This window comes from Dicentrarchus labrax, unplaced genomic scaffold (genome assembly GCF_905237075.1).
Source record: "Dicentrarchus labrax unplaced genomic scaffold, dlabrax2021, whole genome shotgun sequence".
Classification (NCBI taxonomy): domain Eukaryota; kingdom Metazoa; phylum Chordata; class Actinopteri; family Moronidae; genus Dicentrarchus; species Dicentrarchus labrax.
In genome coordinates this window covers 4904558-4925999 of record NW_026136715.1, presented here as the reverse complement: position 1 = coordinate 4925999, position 21442 = coordinate 4904558, and the positions used below count along the sequence as shown (strand labels likewise).

The 21442-nt window shown below is 41.6% G+C and overlaps 1 protein-coding gene across 1 annotated transcript; it reads left to right on the top strand.

Annotated features, from left to right (window-relative positions):
- Positions 1-898: 898 nt before the first annotated feature.
- Positions 899-20655, top strand: mical1 (microtubule associated monooxygenase, calponin and LIM domain containing 1). The gene is made up of 24 exons (XM_051426337.1): positions 899-1067; positions 4158-4466; positions 4881-5088; positions 6318-6425; positions 6600-6695; positions 6880-7035; positions 7726-7826; positions 8080-8337; positions 9493-9608; positions 10312-10438; positions 10848-10926; positions 11150-11297; positions 11541-11731; positions 12748-12854; positions 13111-13167; positions 13292-13583; positions 14060-14127; positions 14421-15231; positions 15366-15484; positions 15569-15682; positions 16651-16744; positions 17292-17385; positions 17685-17758; positions 19258-20655. The coding sequence occupies exons 2-24, from the start codon at positions 4209-4211 to the stop codon at positions 19449-19451; spliced, it is 3870 nt and encodes a 1289-aa protein (XP_051282297.1). The 5' UTR covers positions 899-1067; positions 4158-4208; the 3' UTR covers positions 19452-20655.
- Positions 20656-21442: the final 787 nt, after the last annotated feature.

Here is a 21442-nt window from a genome sequence, read left to right as displayed (position 1 = left end):
TTGTAGAAGGTGACCTTGAACATTATCTCAGCATTCATAGATCCAAGTATGAATACTAGAAGATAAATAATACCATAGGGCAAAAAGTCACTAATGTGTTTACAGTAATATGAACAAACAATATATTATCGGTTTTAGAATTACATTTTTGTTTATCAGCTGGTATAGTATTGAGAAACTTTACCCATGTTGAATATATTACTGCATTCACAGCTCAAGAACATTTTCATTATTTATTTATTTACATACTCTTCTAATTACACATAAATCACGTGGAACATTGTATTATTATATGCCTATACATTAATTATATACTTGTGTCTGCAAATCATGAGACCATATATAAAATATTTTAAGTCATTATTTTTTAGTGAGTATTTTAATTTAAGTAAAAAAAATGCCACAAATTACTAAAGTATTATCAAAATAAGAGTCAGTATGGCTTCTATCAGTGTTATATTGTCATATTAACATGTAAAAAGCAGTTTAATGTTGTTTTTGGTCCAGTTTGTATAGTTTTGGGGAGTTTAATCTGTATTATTTCTTAAATGTTTTTATTTAAAATCTCCACCTGCAGAGTAACCATTAAGTATGGCTGTCACATAAATGTAGTGCAGTAAAAAAAAAAATACAGTATTTTCCTCTGAAGTGTACAAGTATAAACAAGTATACAACAGAAATAGTACAAATACCAAATCTGTGTTTAATCCTATTATTGTGAACAGCTCAAAAACACCATCAACACTGTTCTATCACCTTGTTATCAAACCACGGTTCCTCATTTGATTGTATTTCATTATAATATGATCATTCGCGATACCCTCGGGACAGACATTTCACCTCAAACACCTACCCACTCGGCCGTCACGTGCGCGTATCGCTCGCGCTGTAGTTCTGTAGCTTCACCAGAAAGTCCAGGAAGAGTCTCCGCTCGTGCAGTGTGGGCGATGGGCGCAGGTGAGCTCGCGCGTACTCTTTACCTGTAAACAAAGGAACAACACAACATGGAAACGACGGCCAGGAGGCAGTTTGACGGATAGTCGCTTCCAGCACAACTTCAACTGCTGGTAATTTAACTTCAGGACGTGTTTCACTATTCAACACTGCTCGTGTTTGACTTGAAATGGAAGGTTTTGTGTCTCGTGCCTTTGTTTTCATTGTGTGGGGAGGCTCTTTTGTTATTTTGTGAGTTCTGTGGTGAGTTTAAAAGTTTGTCGGTGGGTTTTTTTTTTTTTTTTTGGTGCGCACTGGTGTTGCTACTGTTGTGTCGTTTGTAGTTCGCTTCCAATGTAAAATGCATGAATGAATGAATTAGCTGGTGTCTTCTAGCTGTTTAAAGCCGTATTTTCAGTGTGCACATATGTCTGCTCCCATAGCAAGCATGTGTGTTCTTTTAAATCTGGATGCTATCACGCTTGGTATCATGTTGTGTTGCAACCTGCTTTGGCACAGCATAAACGCGCTCAGTGCCACACCTTCCTCTTCATTTATCAGCTTCCTTTTATTGTGTGAACTCTTACATTTGAAAGGTTATGTTTTAATGTCTCAATACAAACTGTGGATGTCTGTGGGAGTCAGATAAGTTTAAGAAAATACCACATTTTCCCTCTCCTTTCCTCTATCTGTCCCTCTCATTTCCTCTCTGTGCCCCTTAACAAAACTTGCCAGGCTGGAGATCAGTGTTTGATCCAACATCCTGATACACACAGTTGCCAGACACACTGCGCACAGCTTACACATGTAATAAGGTGGGTTAATCCAATCAATCCACTGGCTCCGAGGAAAATCAGGTCAATTCACCTTCAAATCCTGGTTGCTTCTGCCTGATCTTGTCCTTAGCTTTCCTGCTTAAACTTGCCCCCTTCCTTAGAAATTGCTTAACACAAGTCAGATGATGGTGACTGTGTGTGTGCTTGTGTGTGTGTGCTTGTGTGTGTGTGCTTGTGTGTGTGTGTGTGTGTGTGTGTGTGTGTTGTACCTTTGCCACAGATGATGCTTAATTCAGCCTGACCACCCTTATACTATAAATAGAGGTGTTACAGAAAGTGATTCTAACCATGAGAAACTAGTTTGTGCTTTTATGTTTGTTCTAATGCTGCTGTGCATCTTTTCAGGCATCTTTTTAAAAGACAGAGTATTAATACAGCAGCCTCCTCTGGAATTAGATTAAAGTTTCAAGATGATCCTCTGAGTTATTTTTAGTTTTGACAGGTTGTCTTGTCTTCACAGGGCATTTTATTCTTAGTTTTTTTTTTGTCTCAATTTTGTCTCAATTTGCAGCCTGTTGGGAGACTTTCACTCTGCTGCAGTCTTAATCATTTCAGACCATAAGGTAACTCGACACTGTACATGTCAGGAGGCTTATGTTCTTGCTCTTGTTGTGTCCACACTGCAATGAATAAACAGAGAAACATAATATGGGAGTGCAATGATTTTGAATACATTTAACCTTCAGAAATGCTCATGAGAAATATAGGTGGGGTTATGTTCGCCTGAGCTATGCTTTCACATTGAAGCCTCTGTATCATTTGGGTCTCCTTGTAGGCCAATAAAACACCTCCAGAGTTGTGTACCTTTGGATCTGTTGTAGGATTTATTGCTCGAGCGATTTGACTCGCATGCAGCAGAGTGGAAGACTCTAATTCTTTTAAACAGGAAGATTGTTTTGTGCTTCTTGTCATGCTGTCTGCTGTGTCACCGTGACATTCTTTCTCAATTAATATCTTCAGACATCAGTGGTTAAAAAAAATGCGAGGGAGGCATGCTGGTCTTAACAGCAGTTTAAATGCAGTTTCCATCATGTTCCCACACAAGCAGAGTCTTGCACACTCACGTTGAAGTGGTCTCTGACTGTAATTATAGACTCGGCGTCTCAGGTGGAGGCAGAGGGCTGCAGAATTAGCTGCAGAGAGGAGTTTGTGTGTTGTTGTAAATGTTATCATAGGCAGGAAGTGATGCATGAGGGTTAGTTTACAGGAAATGTCAAACCAACTGTAACTTACTGTCCCTGCTAGAACAGCTTTATGATGTGCTGGATGTGTACTGTGGGAGCAGGGCTTTTATTGTTATGCGAGTATGATATTTACATAAAAGATTAGCAAGTTGTCTGTGGTCCCTCTAGATTCAGAAAATAACCCACCTTAAATAAATGTTGACAATAGATTGTGAGTTTTGAGCTCATGTTACATACCAAATAGCTCTAATAATGAGACATTTCTAATGTAATTACTTGAATACAATGTGTTTATTCTACAATGTGTCTGTATTTGTTGTTTATTAAGTGGTAGACATTGTTGGGAAAGCTACTGTATTACAACATACTGACAGCTCTCACTGTCCTTTTTACCAAATTCTGTTGTTCCATCTTGATGAATCCAGGCAAATTGTAATTAAAGAGAAAGTAAATAGATTTTATTCTGCACTTGTGTTTAAAGCTGCAACAATTAGTCAATTCAAGGTTGGTTCCAGGTTCTCAGATGTGAGAATTTTCTGCGTTTCCTTGTCTGACGTTTTTAGTAAATTGAATACCTCGCGTCTTTGGACTGTTGGGTGAACAAAGCAAGACATCTGAAGACGTTACCTAGGGCTGTAGTGAATTATGATGGACATTTTTCAAAGTTTTGTGACGAGTTGTAAACCAAACCACTAATCGATTCATGGAGAAAATAATCATCAGATGCAGCCCTACATGTGTTAGTTCTGTCTGAAGTAATATGTGCAATTGTGTGATTCTGTAAGACATGTGTTTTAGTCATGTTTTCATTAAACTGTGTACTCTTACGTACAGAAACTATAGACCGGCACACGTCCTGAGGCGGTGTGTCAGAATGACACATCAGCTGTGGGTGGGGTTTTTCAGTTTAGAGCAGTTATAACAAAGAAAAGAGATAGAGAGCCGCAAAGACCACAGCGAGGGAGTAATGAGTCAGCCAACCAGGTGACGAGGAAGTCCACAACATTTAAGCCTTTTGGACTATAATTAGTTGAACATGAGGAAGAGACTTCCCCTTAGTGCAGAGGCTAGAAGACTGAACCACCCCTATAAACACAACAGGGACTTTGTAACCCTTTGATCACTGACAGTAAACCTATCCCAGCAGCACAGTTATTTCCATGTGGGAAGTTCTAATACCACTATAAAACCTCCTTTTTCACAGTTAACCAAGAAGCTTGGTGAACAAAGGACCGGGTCAACGTCATCCTCAACTATGGCGAGCCAGGACCCTGCCAACCCGTCTCATGCAACATTTGAGCTGTTTGTCCAAGCCCAGAGTTGTAAGGATGTGAAGCGCCACTTTGCTGACCTCTGCAGGCAACTGGACATCAATCCCAAGGATTTCAGGAGCTTCTACACCAAGTTAAAGGAAAGACTGAACTACTGGAAGGCCAAAGCCCTGTGGACAAAGCTGGACAAAAGGGCATCCAACTCTGATTACCAGCAAGGAAAAGCCTGCACAAAAAACAAGGTACCAGTGATATACAGGGATGTGAAGGTTCTGAATTCTGGGACAAATACTGAAACCCTCTAATCATTTGTCAAGATAATTATCTGATTTAAGTATACATATTTAATATGAATATTGGTTAAAAAAAAGAAGTCACAATTCAAATATAATATCTGTTCAATCTATATTTTTTTTACTATACAGCTGTAATAATTAATTGTGGAGCGACTATGGATGAGTATTTGTCCATCCATCTGTTTTTGGGCTTGAGGTTCAAAAGAAAAGAGCTTTATTGAAACCTGAGTCATCACATGGCTCCATTTTAAACTTTGCCCTGATTGCCACACAGTAGAGCATGAAAACATTTAGTTTTATCTGATTTCTTCATACTTGATTAACATCATGTCATCCATGCTTCCTCCCTGCCTCTCTTAGTGCCTTGTGTTGGGTGCTGGGCCATGTGGCCTGAGAACAGCCATTGAATTGTCCCTGCTGGGTGCTCAGGTGGTGGTGCTGGAGAAGAGAGATGCTTTCAGCAGGAACAATGTTCTCCACCTGTGGCCCTTCACAATTTCCGACCTCCGCGGGCTCGGAGCCAAAAAGTTCTACGGCAAATTCTGCACCGGGTCTCTGGATCACATCAGTGAGTGACTTATGACTATGTTTACTGTGTACCGGGTCAGGTGTTGTTTTGAAGTGTTCCCATTAGTGCTGAAATGATTAGGTGAACAATCGATTCAGTGACAAACAGAAAATAAATCTACAACATTATTTTGTTTTAATTCATGTCTGTTAGTGTCTGATGAAGGGGAAGGGAGGGGGGCATATAAATAGAGTATACAATGGATTAAATAACCTTATTGCATTAACAGGGCCATTACAAGATACCTCTATGAAATGCGCCCTTTGGAGCCTTAGTGCATATGTGATTTCCAATACTTTTGGAATGCATGTTCTATTATGGAGGTTCAGATTGTTTACAGGCCTTAGGGAGAACTATTGCATATGTGAAAACAGTTGTATAAAGCCTTTTGTGGCTCCAGAGGGAGCTGCATGAAGACTACAAGTTTGAAAATGAAAAATATCTGCTGATGTGGAGTTACACAGTAAGGATGCACTGATACTGATCTTTCTTTCTTGTTATGTATTTGCTCCTCTGTACCATGGAAACAAGCAAAGATAAGCATATCTACTTGTTGCAGCTCAGTCTATTTCTTTTCTCAACCAAGATGTGAGACACAGAGAAGAACCACTGCTCTCTGTCCGTGCTGCATGCAACACATCGGTATTTGTGTGCAATTTGTGCCAGTGCTGGAGAACAGAGGTGGTTATTTCTCTAATATCTGAGTTGCAAATAACCAACAGATAAACATCGGCCACTGGTAGTGGTGACCGGACCTCTGTAGCTCCTCATCTCTGCTTATGGTTAGCTGCTCAAGGCTACATTAGCTGCTACTAGCATAACACACCCAGATTTTTGACTGAACTGTTGGTGTTCCCAGTTCAGACTAAACTAACTAACTAAATTCGGGGAGTGCTTTTTTGGATTTGTAACAGTCAGACTTTAGCACTTCCCCCAAAGCCTTTGAGAATTATTCCTAGAAGGACTACATTGGAATCTTTGGGAATGTCATGCTGGGACATTTTTTGATGGCACTAAACACACACATCAGTTATCAACCAAAATGGCTTGTAAAATGTGAGATTTGCAGGTCAGACTAAACAAGGAAATTGGCATGTTAATCAGTCATGAATGTAACCATTATTTGCAGCCCTGGCTCCCTTGAACTTGCTGTTTGTGTGCACTGTATTTAGTATCTCGATTATCTCATTCACACATTTCCAATGAAATATACATGTGTGTTTTTTCAGGCATCCGTCAGCTGCAGTTGGTTCTATTAAAAGTGTCCCTCCTCCTCGGGGTGGAGGTGCACACCGGAGTGGAGTTTCAGGGCTTGATTGAGCCCTCGGGAGAAAATGGTATTTACATCTCAGTAATCAGTAATCACTCTTCCCACTAGTTTTGCTCAGTATATCACCATCAGTTGTTGTTTGTATGAACATGTAATATTTATAAAGCAGCAGTATGTAAAGCAGTTATTATGAAAGCTGCTGAGGGGCAAGGGACATGAAAGTTTGATGTGTTTCTGACAGGTTGGATGGCCAAGCTGCAGCCTGGGTCTCATCCTGCTGCAGCCTTCCAGTTTGATGTCTTCATCTCTGCTGGAGGAGGCAGGTTTGTCCCTGATGGTGAGAAAAACAATACATGTTCTCTTGAATCACTTCTGTTCCCACTGGCGCAATAGGGGGCACAGAAATGTTGCAAGGCCGGGCTGTTACACATTGCCACAGAAAAACAAACTTCCTCAAGCAGCCGTATTCAATGAGCTTTCATCAGTCCAGTTTGTTCTTTTCTTCTTTCCCAAACTATCAGGCTTTAAGCACAAGGAGCTGAGAGGCAAGCTGGCTATTGGCATCACAGCCAACTTCATCAACAGAAACACGGCTGCTGAGTCCCAAGTAGCAGAGATCAGCGGTGTGGCACGCATCTACAACCAGAAGTTTTTCCAAGACCTGCTCTCTGAGACGGGTAGGAATCCATATGACCTCTACTGTCAAGTTCAGGTGGATGGAGGACATCTCGATTTGCAGTGAACCAGCTGTCTGCTGCTAAAAAATTGAAGCAAGAAAAGAGGAAATGCTATTGATTAATTTATTTTGTAGCACGGCTTGCACTAAATGAGAACATGAATTATGAAGTAGAGTCACTAAAGCAGAATATATCTAATAAGAACATGAGTGCTTTTATTTTCATTTCATTGTTCTTCTGTTGTGCCTCACTGAATGCAGCCCTGAAGGCATGAAATGAATGTTCACACTGTCAGGTTGGGTTTAATGTGAAGTGTGAAAAGAGCAGCAAGGTTGTTCATCGCTGTTCCAATCCTTAGTTAATTTCCTGTGGCAGCGTTAAGCATTATGAAATCCACCCTTCCCACTCTGCACACGCTGCACTTTCGGCGCAACGTTGTGTCACCTTTATAACCTCAACCCAGTTGAACGACTTTTTAATTCTTCTTTAACCTCCCTGTGTCTCCCTCTGCTCCACTACCCTCCAGTTAAACTATTAGAAAAGCCTAAGCAAACAAGCTAATGATATAGAACAATAACACTCTCAAATAGAAAATGTTCTGGGTGTCTGGGCTTCCTAATTCTCCTACTCTTCTACACCGTTCACTGTCTTGCTATACTCACCATGCTCTCTCTCCATTTTCCATTCCAGGTATTGATTTGGAGAATATTGTCTACTACAAAGACGACACCCACTACTTTGTCATGACTGCCAAGAAGAAGAGCTTGCTGAAGAAGGGGGTCATTAAACAGGTGAGAACAACACATCCATTACCAAGAAAAAGTGTGATTCTTATTGGCACCGGTTGCTTCTCAGTCCAGTAAAGAAGAAGAAACAAACCAGATGGATGTAACAGCATTGCTGAAGAGAGAAACTGTCAATCATCTGTTCTTTCTATGCAGCCTGGACCTTTAGCTAATGCAGCAATTCAAGTCAGACTTGTCACTCAGAATCAGAAAAGGTACTATGACTCATCATGTTGCACCTCTCATTCTCTCTCTACAGGACTACAGCGACGCAGAAGAGCTGCTGGCGCCTGCAAACGTTGATCACGAGGCTTTGTGCCTCTACGCCCAAGATGCTGCCTTCTTCTCCACAGGTGGCAAACTGCCTGACCTCCAGTTTGCCGAGAGCCATGCCGGCCGGCCAGACGTGGCCATGTTCGACTTCACCTGCATGCACCGTGCTGAGAATGCCTCTCTGGTCAGGGAGAGGAGGGGGAAGAAATTGTTGATGGGGCTTGTGGGAGATTGCCTGGTGGAGGTAGGGGCAACCTTTTTAGTAATCTCCTGCAAATTTCACCTTTCCCATTATTGTCACACCAGGGGCACCAGGTATAGACTGAAATACCTCCATAACTATGGATGGATTGGCAAAAAAGTTTAAACCTACCCTCAGGGGCCCCAGAGGATAAATCCTTGACTTTTCATGCCACCATGTACACCATGTGCCACCAGCAGGTCAAAGGTTGAACTTGTGAAAAGAACCTTGAGCCAAAATTAGCTTAACATTTGTGGTTTCATAGATGGATAAATGGATTGTCTCACAGAGCTGCTAGCACTGCTGCAGATGCTGCAGATGCTTGCACAACAAAATATATTTAACATACATGTTATTTTTTCATGAGGAAGTGGCTTTGAGGTTTCTCTTATTTGGCATGAGATCGGGCAGGATGAGAGCGTGTTGGCAACTCTGTATAATGTAAACCCAAAATGTCAAATTATGTTATTTTAGGCCTACTAGATTTCAGCATTAAGGTGCAATTACATTCATGATTTTGCACCATATTAACCTAAAAACCTCTTGTTGGTAATCATGAGAAACTTTCAGCATGACAGAGACACCGAGCGTCCTTGTAACCATAGCAACTACCTGTCCTGCACGCGTGCGCACGGTGTGAGAGGAGAGCCACAGTCTGTTAACTCTGAGCAGCATGCATGGGAATAAATGACACTATAATAAATGTGTGTATATTTCTCGCTTTCCCCCCCCATTGCTCTGAATAACTCGCTGTTGCATCACGCTGCAGTTGTGCTGCAATGCTAGCAGTTATGAATTTGTTTTTCGCTGCGTGACAAAATAGACGTGTGAAAAGTGTCGAGTGTGTGAAAAGTGTCAGTTGTGTGAATTTTGGCAGCCCTGCATTTAGCTTAAGGCGTCGCTGTGTCTCTCACATAGCTGCTAGTGTGGCTGTGAACTCTGTTTATATAAAGACTGATTATTGATGTACGTGTATGTGTGTGTGTGTATATAATGATGTAGTTTGAAAAGCTGGGCAGCTGTTTCTTTTTCTGCCCCATGAATTTTAATAAGCTCCCTAGCGTGATAATGACTCACTGTATGACATGTGTATGCTCTACTTCATCATTAGATTATCTTAATGTGTGACAATGAATTCTTGTGCTCTGTTCTGTGCAGCCTTTCTGGCCTCTGGGTACAGGCATTGCCCGTGGGTTTCTAGCTGCTTTTGACACAGCGTGGATGGTGAGGAGCTGGGGCATGGGCGTCCCACATCTCAAGGTCCTGGCTGAACGGTGAGCTAAAATAAAGCATAAATCTAGTAAGGCAGCACGCGATACCCAAAATTGCATTTCATCTTTACATCATCAGCAACATGCAAAACACACTGGAGTTCTTTACTTCCTGTTTCTTCTGTACTTCCTGCCACATTTCTCACCAGCTGTTTGTGGATGCAATGAAATTGTGCACTTTTTGTTACCTTCTGTTTCTCAGACACAGTGAAAACCATAGGATCTACAAGGGAAAAAAGAAAGACAGATTTAAACGTTTAGAAAAAGAATGAATGGCCTTGAAAGTATGAAAATATGGTGCCAAAATTCATCAGTATGCTTCCTATCCTGAGATAATTACTATGATTTACTATGAGGAATAAATAAAATGAGGCCTCTCGTGTTTGACAGAAGTCATGGTTTGCCCGTAAAATGTGCTAATTTTGAGTTTTAAAATTGTAACTTAGCAAGAAAATTACTATGGTGTGTACCTGCAGATTCATTTTATACCAGATAATGCAACAGATGTTTTACAGAAAGAATTCAGTTTCTGTTAATCTAGTGTGAATTCAAAAATGTGCACAGATAATCTTTAAACTCACCCAGTGACACTGGGTTCCTTATTAGTGTTTGCTTTTAGGTTTCAGTTCATCTCTGTTGCCATGTGTTGATTGATTTGGGGCTGTGCGTGGCTCTAAATTACTGTCATTTCCTCTCAAATGTACAGAGAAAGCATCTACCAGGTCTTGTCCCAGACCACACCAGAAAACACCAGCAAAAACTACGCTGGTTACAGCATCAACCCCAAAACACGGTACACGAGAGCGAACCTCTCCTCCATCCAAACCAACCAGGTCAGGACTGTTATCCTTTATTTACTCAACACAGATTTGAACCAGGGTGACTTTAATCACCATGAAGGTTATTTTAAGATGCAGATTATAGTCTAGTAGCCACAGTCTCATACAAGTAAAGCAGTGTTAACAAAACAGACTTCACATTCTGTTCTAATACTAAGGAAATAAACATTGGTTTGAGTCCAATATGAAACTGTTCCATAGCTGTTTTCTGTATTTGTTGTCAGCAAAGTAATATTCTTAATTTCTAGGCCTAGACAGTAGTTTTGATTGTATTTACTTATAGTAAATAACAAAAAAAATGTACTGATTGCATTGACCAATGTCTTTATAGGATTTTATAAATTATTCCGTTTAGTCTGTGATCTCTGAATGTAATGACTGATCTACCTGTCTTTTCATTTAGGTGCAGCACCTATATGATGTTGATAAATTCAATGCATCGAGCACGAAGCAGAAGAACAGGTTGTCTCACATGCGTCAAGGTCAGCTGTTCTTCATTGTGCCGCCCGTCAGGCCTGCGCGATAGTTCACTCTTTCACTTTTTGTTCGGCTTTGTGTTGAATTAAGAAGGAGGCGCTTTGTGGTTTGTGGTATTGACACATCATAAAGAAACAATGTACTCGCACCATATTTACTTATCAGAGACAGTGAAACCACAGAATGTTGTAGAGCTTTGGCTGATGAATTGTCTGTTTGTTCTCTCAGATTCAGTCAGTGGGTTTGAAGAGTTGTTGAAATGGTGCCAGAAACACACAGCGGGTTATCCGAATGTGAATGTAATAGATTTTACACAATCCTGGAGGTCCGGGCTGGCTCTGTGTGCTCTGATCCACCACTTCAGACCTCCGCTCATGTGAGTTCCTCTTAGCTTGGTTTTCATCTAACAACACCATTAATTACACACTGTAAGATCCTGTATAATTATGTGGTTTAATGGCATTCATTTGACCCAGTTCTTTGAAAGAAATTAACATCAAGTATTTACATTTTACCTAATGCAATCCATGGCTAACCAAACAGTAAACAAAAGCTAATGTAATGATCATCTTTGCTGTAAAAAGACCCCCTATAATTAATACTAATAATTCCTCCACAGTGACATGTCCACCCTGGATGAGTCTAGTGCTGTTCACAACAACCAACTGGCTTTTAGCATCTTGGAGAGTGAGCTGGGCATCCCACCTGTCATGTCTGCCAGTGACTTGGCCAACAGCGGCCAGATAGACAGGTTGTCCATGGTCCTCTACCTCACCCAGATCCAAAAGGCCTTCACGGTGCCAGCAAAGGGTAAAAGTTTGCATATGTATTACTCGCAGCTAGGGTAGAACTCAAAAGCCCAAAAAGCACTTTGGAATATACCACAGTTATGCCATTTTTAATGCTATTTATGTTCCGATATATTTCTGAAGATGGCTAGTGGTGACAGCACTATAAATCTTGCATAACTCGGTTGCTTAGACACTGCACAGCATTAGCATCACCTTAAAAGGGTCAGATGTCCTCCCACTGAAATGTGTTTGGTGTTGAGAAGTGATCAAACCGCTGCTGTCTCTTTAAGAGCATGTTACCCAGAATTCATTTGGCTTAAGTGGCTAGTGCTGTGCTCAGAGCCAGCCTCTACTGGTCGGGCTGCTCTCCTGCACAGCAGACCGAGCAAACAGTCACGGTGTGGACCTGGCTTATCAGGGGTCTGCTGGGACTAGCGTCTCTTGAAAGGGATCTACTATTCCTGCACTGAAGGAGGGTCTTCTCTCCCCGGCTGTGTGCAGCAGAGGTATTTTTTTTACAGTCTTTGTAGCATGAGGAGCCTGTACAGCATAAATGTGAGCCCAGCGTTTGGAGGCACTGAATGAGCTGAAGTGGGTGTGATATACGCTCTCCGTGCCTGTGATGCTGTGCTGCTCTGCTTGGGATCCGCTGACTGATGTGCAGGCAGTAAGGGAGCTGTCATTCTCCGGTAACCTTATCTGAATGATGAAAGAGTGGGAGTGGTAGTCAGAGCTGGAGCTGAAGAGTTTTTATGTGGAATGACAAGTTAATTTTAGCTGCCGTGACGCTACAGAAAATACAAGGAAGAGGGATTATTAATATTTCTGACAGAGATATTTGCTTGAAAAGATATTAAAAAAGGCAGAGTCCGAATATTTTACGCAGCTGTATGCAAAGCTGCAAGTAGGCCAACAATAACATTCAGGTGTCTTTTGGGTTTGCTGCCGAGTGTAACAAGATAAAGTGAATTCGGTGTCTGTCCCTGTCTGTCTGTCCCTGACATTTTTCATTCTCTCATTTTCTGCTGGCTATAGAACCTGGAGGCTTCCTGCCATCGTCCAAGCCTCTGACTCTCTTCCAGACACAGTCAGCTGTCTTTTTCCTGAACAAGCTGAAGCACAACTCTCTGCAAAGACGCAAGGTACGCCCACTGTGACTAGGGTTCACTGTTTACACAGCACAGAGAAATGTTTGATAAAGATATTTTCAAACGCACTGGCTGGTTGGCTGGAGTTCACGTCTGGGCCTTCACTCTGTGCTCTTATGCTGTCTGTGACTCACATCTCTTTTAGTCTGTTATTTCAAGGGAAGTGTTTTCTAGTTATTCATTAAAATGGTTTTGAGTGTTGTCGGCATAATCGGGTCATGTGATGGTTACTTTCTTATTTTCTCTGCAGGAACAGCTCACATCTCAGAAACGAGCAAGAGAGACGAGGATGGAAGATGAGGACAGTGTGAGTTGTGTTCAACTAATAGAATTCTACTTTAGAAGCTTTCTGCACTAATTCGTCCTCTCTTCGTGTTTTTGCCAATGTTGCTTCTCTGAATTTAACTCTACCTTATGACCTTTTCCCTCAGATGGTGGTGCCTCCTGTGTCCCCTGAGCTCAGTCCTACACCTGCTCTTACTCCTGTTCCCGAGCCAGAGCCTGAGCCTGAGCCCGAGCCTGAGCCTGAGCCTGATCCTCAGCCGGAGCATGGTACTGGTGTGCCGATGACAAACAGTGAGGAGTGTTACTTCTGTGGGCAGAGGGTCTATGTACTGGAGCGCATCAGCGCAGAGGGCAAGTTCTTCCATCGGAGCTGCTTCACATGCCATCAGTGCAGCATCACACTCAGACTGGGAGGATACACCTTCGACCAGACTACAGGTGAGTACTTACTGTCTGTGTGCCTCCTTTGGGAGACTCATTTAAGATATTGTCGTAATTGTCAGTTCCTCTCCATCTGTCCACATCGGGTGTAATATCTGGTCTCTTGTTATCCTTTTTTAGCAGCCTCTTGTTTGCTAATCTAGCAGCCCTCGATTGAAGCACTTAATGCTGTGTTGTTGAGTATAAAGCACTTGTATTTTTAGTTTTCAACAGCTATCACACCTGTGGTATAATGTGTCCTCTCAAAGCTAGGGTATGGTTTTGCTACAATAAGTAAAGGACCACTTATTTATTTATGAGTGTAATTAATAATTTGCAGTGAGACCCTTCTTAAAGGGGTTTCCACTTAGACTAAAAGGAGATTAATCATTCAAGAAAACAGCATGGTTTTTCCTCTTGAGCATGTCAACATTCACTTTGTCTTCTGACTTTTCAACTCCTTTTATCGTTATTTATCTGTGATGTCCCCTCAGGGAGATTTTACTGCGAGCAGCACTCTGAAGAGTTGCTGATGGTAGACGGGGCTGAAACATCTTGTAAGGTGGGTCACGGAACAGAGCAGATGTAAACCATTCTTTCTCTTGCTGCTCCAGACTCCATGTTGAATCCTGGTGTTCGTTGTGCATGTGTTACACAATATTCTGTTGCATGATACATCATCCTGCTGGTGCCTCGTCCGATGTCGTCAGCCTGCGGGGGCTGCAGCAGTTACGCACAACTAATGAGAATGTTTGTGTCAAAGCATATGTGGTTTGTGGACCAAAACATATTAAACAGGAATTTCTTTCTTTGCATTTTCATTTTTTTTTTTTCCAATTCCATTCCTGTTTTCAGGATAGCGAAGGAAATCTCAAAGGAACAAATGAAGAGAACGGGGTTTCCAGTGATGAATATACACTGTCTCCATCCGATGAGGAGTATGAGCACACTCTGGACTGTGGTCCCTCAACTCACACGCAGTCACATGACCCTGAAGGACAGGACCAACATATACTTGAATCCAAAGAGGAAGCCCAAGAACCACATCCATCAAAAACTCCGACAGATCCTCCGTCTAAAACTGAGGTAGCAGCGCCCACTGAGGAGGAAACTGAGGTGCTCTGTCCTGTCCCCAAGCCCCGCTTCTCTCGGCAGACCATACCCAGCCCTCAGCCCTCTCCTCCTACAGCGAAACCTCGCACAGTCCACCTTTTTAACCCTTCAACTCCAGAAAAAGATTCATCTCCAACACCTACAAAGGAGAATTCCAAGGCAGCACCAGATTCCCGTCCCAAGCAGTCACTGCGAAAGCTTCAGCTGACAGATGAGGAGAAAACCCAGCTGGTTAATCTTCACAGCTTAAGTGCGGACTCTGACTCAGAGACGCCTGGCGGGTCTTCCTCCTGCTCCTCTTCCTCTGCAACTGCAGGAGGTCCAAGCCCTCCTAAACCAGAGGGCCTGGATGGGCAAGAAGAGGAAGGCTACTGGAGCGGGAGCACAGCTGGTCACATCCGGGAGAAGAGGAATCGACGTTGCTTCAAGAGAAAAGAGATGCCAAGCGGACAGACCAGAGTACGATCAAAGTTTTCCCCCTGGAATCTCTCGTCCCCGAGGATCAGCAGAGACACCCGGCTCAGCGTCCATATCAATCATCCAGGGAGAGTGGGTAAGTTGAGGATTCGTATTCTCTTTGATGGAGAAAAGTAGATGCAGGGGGAAAAATAAAACACCTTTGCTGTGGTGTTTTTTTTGGATCTTGGTCAGGCTTGCTACAACATCTTTCTTGTCTTTTAACAACAGAAACGACATTCAGACATGTTCACAGCACCTCAGAGGAGGGTGTCGAAGGAGATGATGATGACGATGACGACGACGAGGATGATATGTTTGGACAAGATATTGACTTATTTGATGAGAAAGTAAGAAGGAGCTGATATTTTCATTTTAGTTAGTGAGCTGCTACATTTTAACAAGCGGTGTGCTTACTATACTGACTCTTTTAGTTCCAGACAGTGCCGACAGACCCTGTTGAGGCTGAGAAGTTGGAGCTGATGAAGATGAGAACATTGGAGCGGCGAGCCAAAATGAGCGAATTACAGCGACTACGCAATGCCCAGGTCTGTGTCTCTCTCACAGTGTTACTACACTCATCTATCTTTTATTGGTCCGTGAAACTATGAACTCATTGTGCTTGTAGTTGGTCATAAATTAGTCAACACATTTGTTGTGTTGTGTGTTGTGTTGCAATTTTTACAATCCTTAAGATTTAGTTCCTGGTTGATTTGGCGACACCAGTGGTCACTAGTGGTAACAGCAAGTGTGGTTTCAGCATTCTGGGGGCAGCAAACACTGCACACTTGTCAGAAATACAACAAAAGAGCAATTGATGTATCTTTTTACAGTGCAAACAAACTGAAGTTGTTTTTAAGTAAGAAGTCAGTCAATAATCAGCCTTCTTCCATTATACCATTGAGAAACCACGGTTTAATTTCCTGCTGCATGCTGCGTAAGTAGTTTTCCACACATCACCAGACCACAGGGAAAGGAGTTACCTTGCTGAGGAGTTGGACGTGTGCAGCCTGTCTGAAAGCTCACTGTGGCTGCTCCTTCTCGTCTCATTACTCCCTGCGATATTTAAAATAATGACTGTGCCATGTTTTGTAGACACATTTTTGATGAACAATCTCTGTGACAAATACGTTTCCTGGGGCTTCTTCACAATAAAAGCCACTCCTTATTACACCAGATGAACACTTTTAGCAGCAGCAGAAGTGGGAAATTTTATTTAGTATTAGCAGTAATTTAATAAACTCTGGTACAGCTGTGGGAGAGTGAACAGTAAATACATCAATGAGATGAAATTAAAAACAGTAACACTGGAACACATACCTGCATCACTTCTTATGAATCCCTCATGCTTAGTAGTTACAATTAAAATTGTTGGACTCCTCCGCAACAATGAAAACTACCATATAAACAATTATGGAAAGTAAATATATTAAAAGCCTACTGCAGATTAAATGAAAATCGTAACTATTTTTTTTTGAGTACCTTTCTTACTCTTTCTTGTTTCTGTGGTTTACAGTCCATACAGAGGAGGCTGGAGGAGATAGAGGTGACCTTCAAGGATTTGGAGGACAAGGGTGTAGAGCTGGAGCGAACTCTGCGAGGAGAGGCTGGTAAGACCCGAACGTTAACCGCAGACCTGAAGTTTTTCATTGCTGATACGAAAAGCTCCTTGTTTTAATATTTTAGAGATTTGTAATGAACAATGTCCTTACTTACAGTCCCTCTCTTCTGGTAATAGAAAGTGAAGAGAATTATGGTGAGAAATCACAAAATGAGCTGCAGTTGATTAAAAAAAGTACAGTGTTTCCATAGAAACTGAATATAATGAGCACTAGAAATATTGCTCTAAAAATACAAAATACATGTATGTATATATATATCTACGGGGGTACAATGTTAAACTTTCATAAGTCAGCTGAATTTTACAGGAAACAGCCTCCAGAAATAGAGAGATGCATGTGAGCTTGAGGGCTCCCAGTTTGTCTTTAGACACGCTCACTCACATGGGTGAGTGTCACAGGCGGTACATAAATCTACTTCCACAAAGCTATATCTAGATTTTCCATACAAACCTTACTCTTTTTTTTTTTTTTTTTTTTTGGAAACATACCATCACACACAGATAACATAAAAAAACATTTATTTTTCCACCTCCAGGCAGTAGCGGATCCCCTGATATGATCGAACACTGGATCCAGCTCGTCCACGAGAAGAATGCATTGGTTTCCGAGGAGTCTGACCTCATGGTGGCGTAAGTGTACACCTTTATTGGCTCACTTGTAAATTCAAACAGTGCTACACAGTAAAATCCTGTATAGTCTCTCTGGGAATACAACACAGCTTTTGTGCAGAGTAGAAGTGACACAGTAGCCAGAAGGTCCACAACAGCAGACTTCCACCTCTAAACACTGGGGATACTGTTTGTTCTTCCCATGGTAGCAACCAATCTTCTTCATAGTCACTCTGTTTGTCATATGGCCTTATGATGACCTGCGGGTATAGCAGGATGTAATGTTGACATGACTCAGCTGATGTTTGTTTTTCACTCAGGTCTCGACAGCTGGAACTCGAAGACAAGCAGAGCATGTTGGAGTTGGAGCTCAGGAAATACATGGAGCTGAATGGTGTGTACTTTGGTGTGCTCACATAAGCACATTTGTTGTTGAAGGTTCTTGAATCGGCCTATTGATTTTGAAGCAGTTAGAAGAGAGCAACCTTAATAGGAAACAAGCCCCAGTTGTGTTCAGCGAGGGCTGCTGAAACAATTATTGCACGTTTCCTCCTCTAATGAGAACATCAGTGCTTGGGCGTTGTGCTCCTGTTCACCCAATTCTGCATACAGTCAGCGCATTTTGTAATAAAGGCGTACGGTGAGGTAGGTTGAAGTAAGGTTGTTGGTTGCCTTCATGTGGCAAGGCTAGTTTGTTGTCTGTGTGTCCTTTTTATAGTTAATCCTTTTAATGGACAGGTACAGTCTTTTGTCTCTGTCTTCAAACAATACTCATAAACCCATTATGTTGCCTGAAAGCATTATTGGTGGTTGTGTTTGTTCCTTTTGTCCAAACTGGCTGCAAAGAGATCCCTCTCTAAAGTGCTTTCTGTGTGGAGAGATGGGGGACAAAATCCACAGTCCACTGCAACTTCAGCTGAAGTTAATATGAGGCACTCAGCAGTCTGAGTTTATGACATAAAGTAGGTATTTTCCTGTCTTTTTAGAACCGTATTCCTTCCTCATGACTCCATATCAGTGTTTCTGCACTAAACTGTAGTGGAGGGATAGTACAGAAAGAGGGACTTTTGTTCTAAAAAGACTTTAACCTACTTGACTTGATTATCTCAATGCCTCATTATCATATTGACTATGCTCTAAGAAGTGATCTCTTTGCAGCCGGTGTGGACAGGAGGAACAATTAAAGCGACCACCAGTGCTTTCAAAGCATTTTAAAAAAATGTTAACCTATCCTTTAAAATCTTTTGGGAAGCACAGTTTAACCTCAGGAGTCTCTGATTGCTCATTTAAGGAGTTGCTACAAGGAAAATAAATTACTGACAAGACAAAACAAGTATCTCTGGGAGACTCGGTTGCTTATTTAGGGATCTAGCAATTACATTATCATCATTATTTAGGAGTTTTTGTCCAGTATTCACCCTCATTTAGCTCTGTTCATGGTCTCTACATGGGAAACTTGGCTCTCTGACTGTCACATGTTTACAAGTCTTACACTTTACCACTTTACACCATCACATTCACCCCACACACCTTCATACACTGATGGCAGAGACTGCCATGCAAGGTGCCAACTGCTCTTCAGAAACTAAACTCACACACACACACACACACATACACACACACACACACACACACACACACACACACACACACACACCAATGGCACAGACTCTGGGGCAATTTGGGGTTCAGTATCTTGCCCAGGGACACAAGGAGAAGCTTCTCATTAGTGGAAAACCTGCTCTACCTCCTCATGCACAGCCACCTCACTATAAAGCTCTGTAAAGTGATTCCCTGTAGACTAATCACTACAAGCAACAAGTTTCACATTTCCATTAATACATTGTTACTATAAAGCGAGCTCTAAAGTGTGCATATGTTTTTGTCCGGCAGACAAGACACCAGAGCAGCAGGCGGAAGAAGATCGGGTGCTCCAACAGATGATCGAAGTGGTGGACATGAGGGACTCCTTAGTGGCGTTTCTGGAGGAGAAGAGGTTGAAGGAGATTAGTGAGGAGCAAGAGGCCTTCTCCATCAGGGAGGCCAAACGGCACTCGAAAGCAGGAGCTCAGGTCCACTGGGCGTAAAGCTTTCACGCACACGCATACTCGTCATGAACCTGTATGTACTGCAGAGGGGATGCCCTCACATCTGCTGTATGTGAGACTCGCTGCTTTCAGACTTGTAACCTGAAACGTAACTTTTGAGAAGCCAAAGATGAGAATTGTTTTGCGGAGGGTAACCCACCACAAGCGGTTCCTCTTTATCCAAATAGGATAAAGAGTTTGGGCTTAAGGACCAGAGGCTGAGTGAATATTAGTTGTCCCTAGAGGGAGACATAAACCTGGAAATCTGAGGCTTTTACTTGGCTGCGTCCAACAACTCTTCGGCTGAGCCCGGCCTGGCATTGGTAGTGGGGACACGGCAACAGACAACGTATGAGAAAAGACCTCTAGTGTCTGCTGCACTATTTAACCACCACGACACAGCAGATAATCATTACCCAGCCGGGGACATGGCCTGGTTCGGTGTCATGTGACTAAAGCCGGGACTAAGAGGCATAAAATTAAAGCGGTGGGGAACCTGCAGTTGTTGGCTTTGGAGCCTTAGAGTTAGATCTAGGTTGAAAACACAGAATAAATGGTGTTTTTGAAAATATTTTAATGTGGATTTTACTTGTGGCATCATGAATAAGTGCTACTGTACACAATGGCATAATATACATATCATAATTCTATGTTTAGTATTTGTATACTGAATAAATTCTAGAAATATGATGGTGGTGGAGGAGTAAAACAAAGGTAGTTAAAATACTAGAATTATTAAATTCCGTTATTAGTATTCATGATTTCATTTTATTATCCAGTTTACATTTCATTGATGACTTTTATGGATTTTGTAGCACTTCCTGCTGTTCACCATGTCCTTCCCTGATAGCATGTTGGATAGCTAATCTCAGGGGTGGATCGTTCAGTCCTCTCGGATCAGACTTACTGTTTTCACTGATGGCCTTCAACTGTCGGCTGCTCTTCAACTGGTGGTGTATTATACGAACACGGGATTTCGGGTTGAATGAAAAACAGACTTAACGGACTGGTTCATCTATTTATAAATGCCATCATTTATCATTTGCAGGTGTTCCTATTCATGTGCTGGCGGAATAGCCAAAATCAAGACAAAGAGCAGTTTGTTGTTAGTGAAAAGGAGCCTTATATATTCATTGTTCTGCTGCCATTTTGTGCCACATGGACGGTACTTCACAGTATATCAAATAAAGATCATGCACTTTGATGTTTTAGTTTTCCTGTTTTTGATAATACATTAAGGTCTTCAGTGGTTTAGCTAATGCATGTCCGGTCTTGTCAGCTGTTTTATTGGTATACCTGGGCATATTGCCATAAACTTGGCCATAAACAGAACTGTAAAAATAAAAGGGTTGACTGCTATTGTAACTTCTGACCTCTAGGGTGCACACTTGTCCCTCTAGACTGCCAGTAAACTAAATATGACAGTAAGTCATTTATCAGAGATGGAAGAAGTATTCAGATCCTCGACTTAAAACTAAAAAGCAATGTCAAAATACTCCTAATACTAAGTTAAAGTCCTGCAATCAAATATTACTTAAGTAAAAGTACAGATGTTTTATCAGCAAAATGTACTTTGAGGTTTCAGAAGTAAGTACTCATTGAGCAGAATCACCCCGTTCAGTATGTGTCATATATTATAATATTGGATTATTATTACTGATGCATCAGTGTGTAAACAGCATTTTACTCATCTTGCTTATTTTAAGTTTTACATTCTGTTTGGAAGTTTAATCTATTAAAACATTTCATATTTAATGAGATGATAATATGTTTTTATAACTGTCAGATAGTGAGATAGTGAAATGGAAATACTCGTGTAAAGAACTCAAGTACCTCAAAACTGTACTTAAAGGTCCAATGTGTAACATTTAGGAGGATCTATTGGCAAAAATGGAATATAATGTTCATAACAATGTTTTAATTAGTGTATAATCACCTCAATAGAGGAATCGTTGTGTTTTTTTTTACCTTAGCCTGAGCCAGTTTTATCT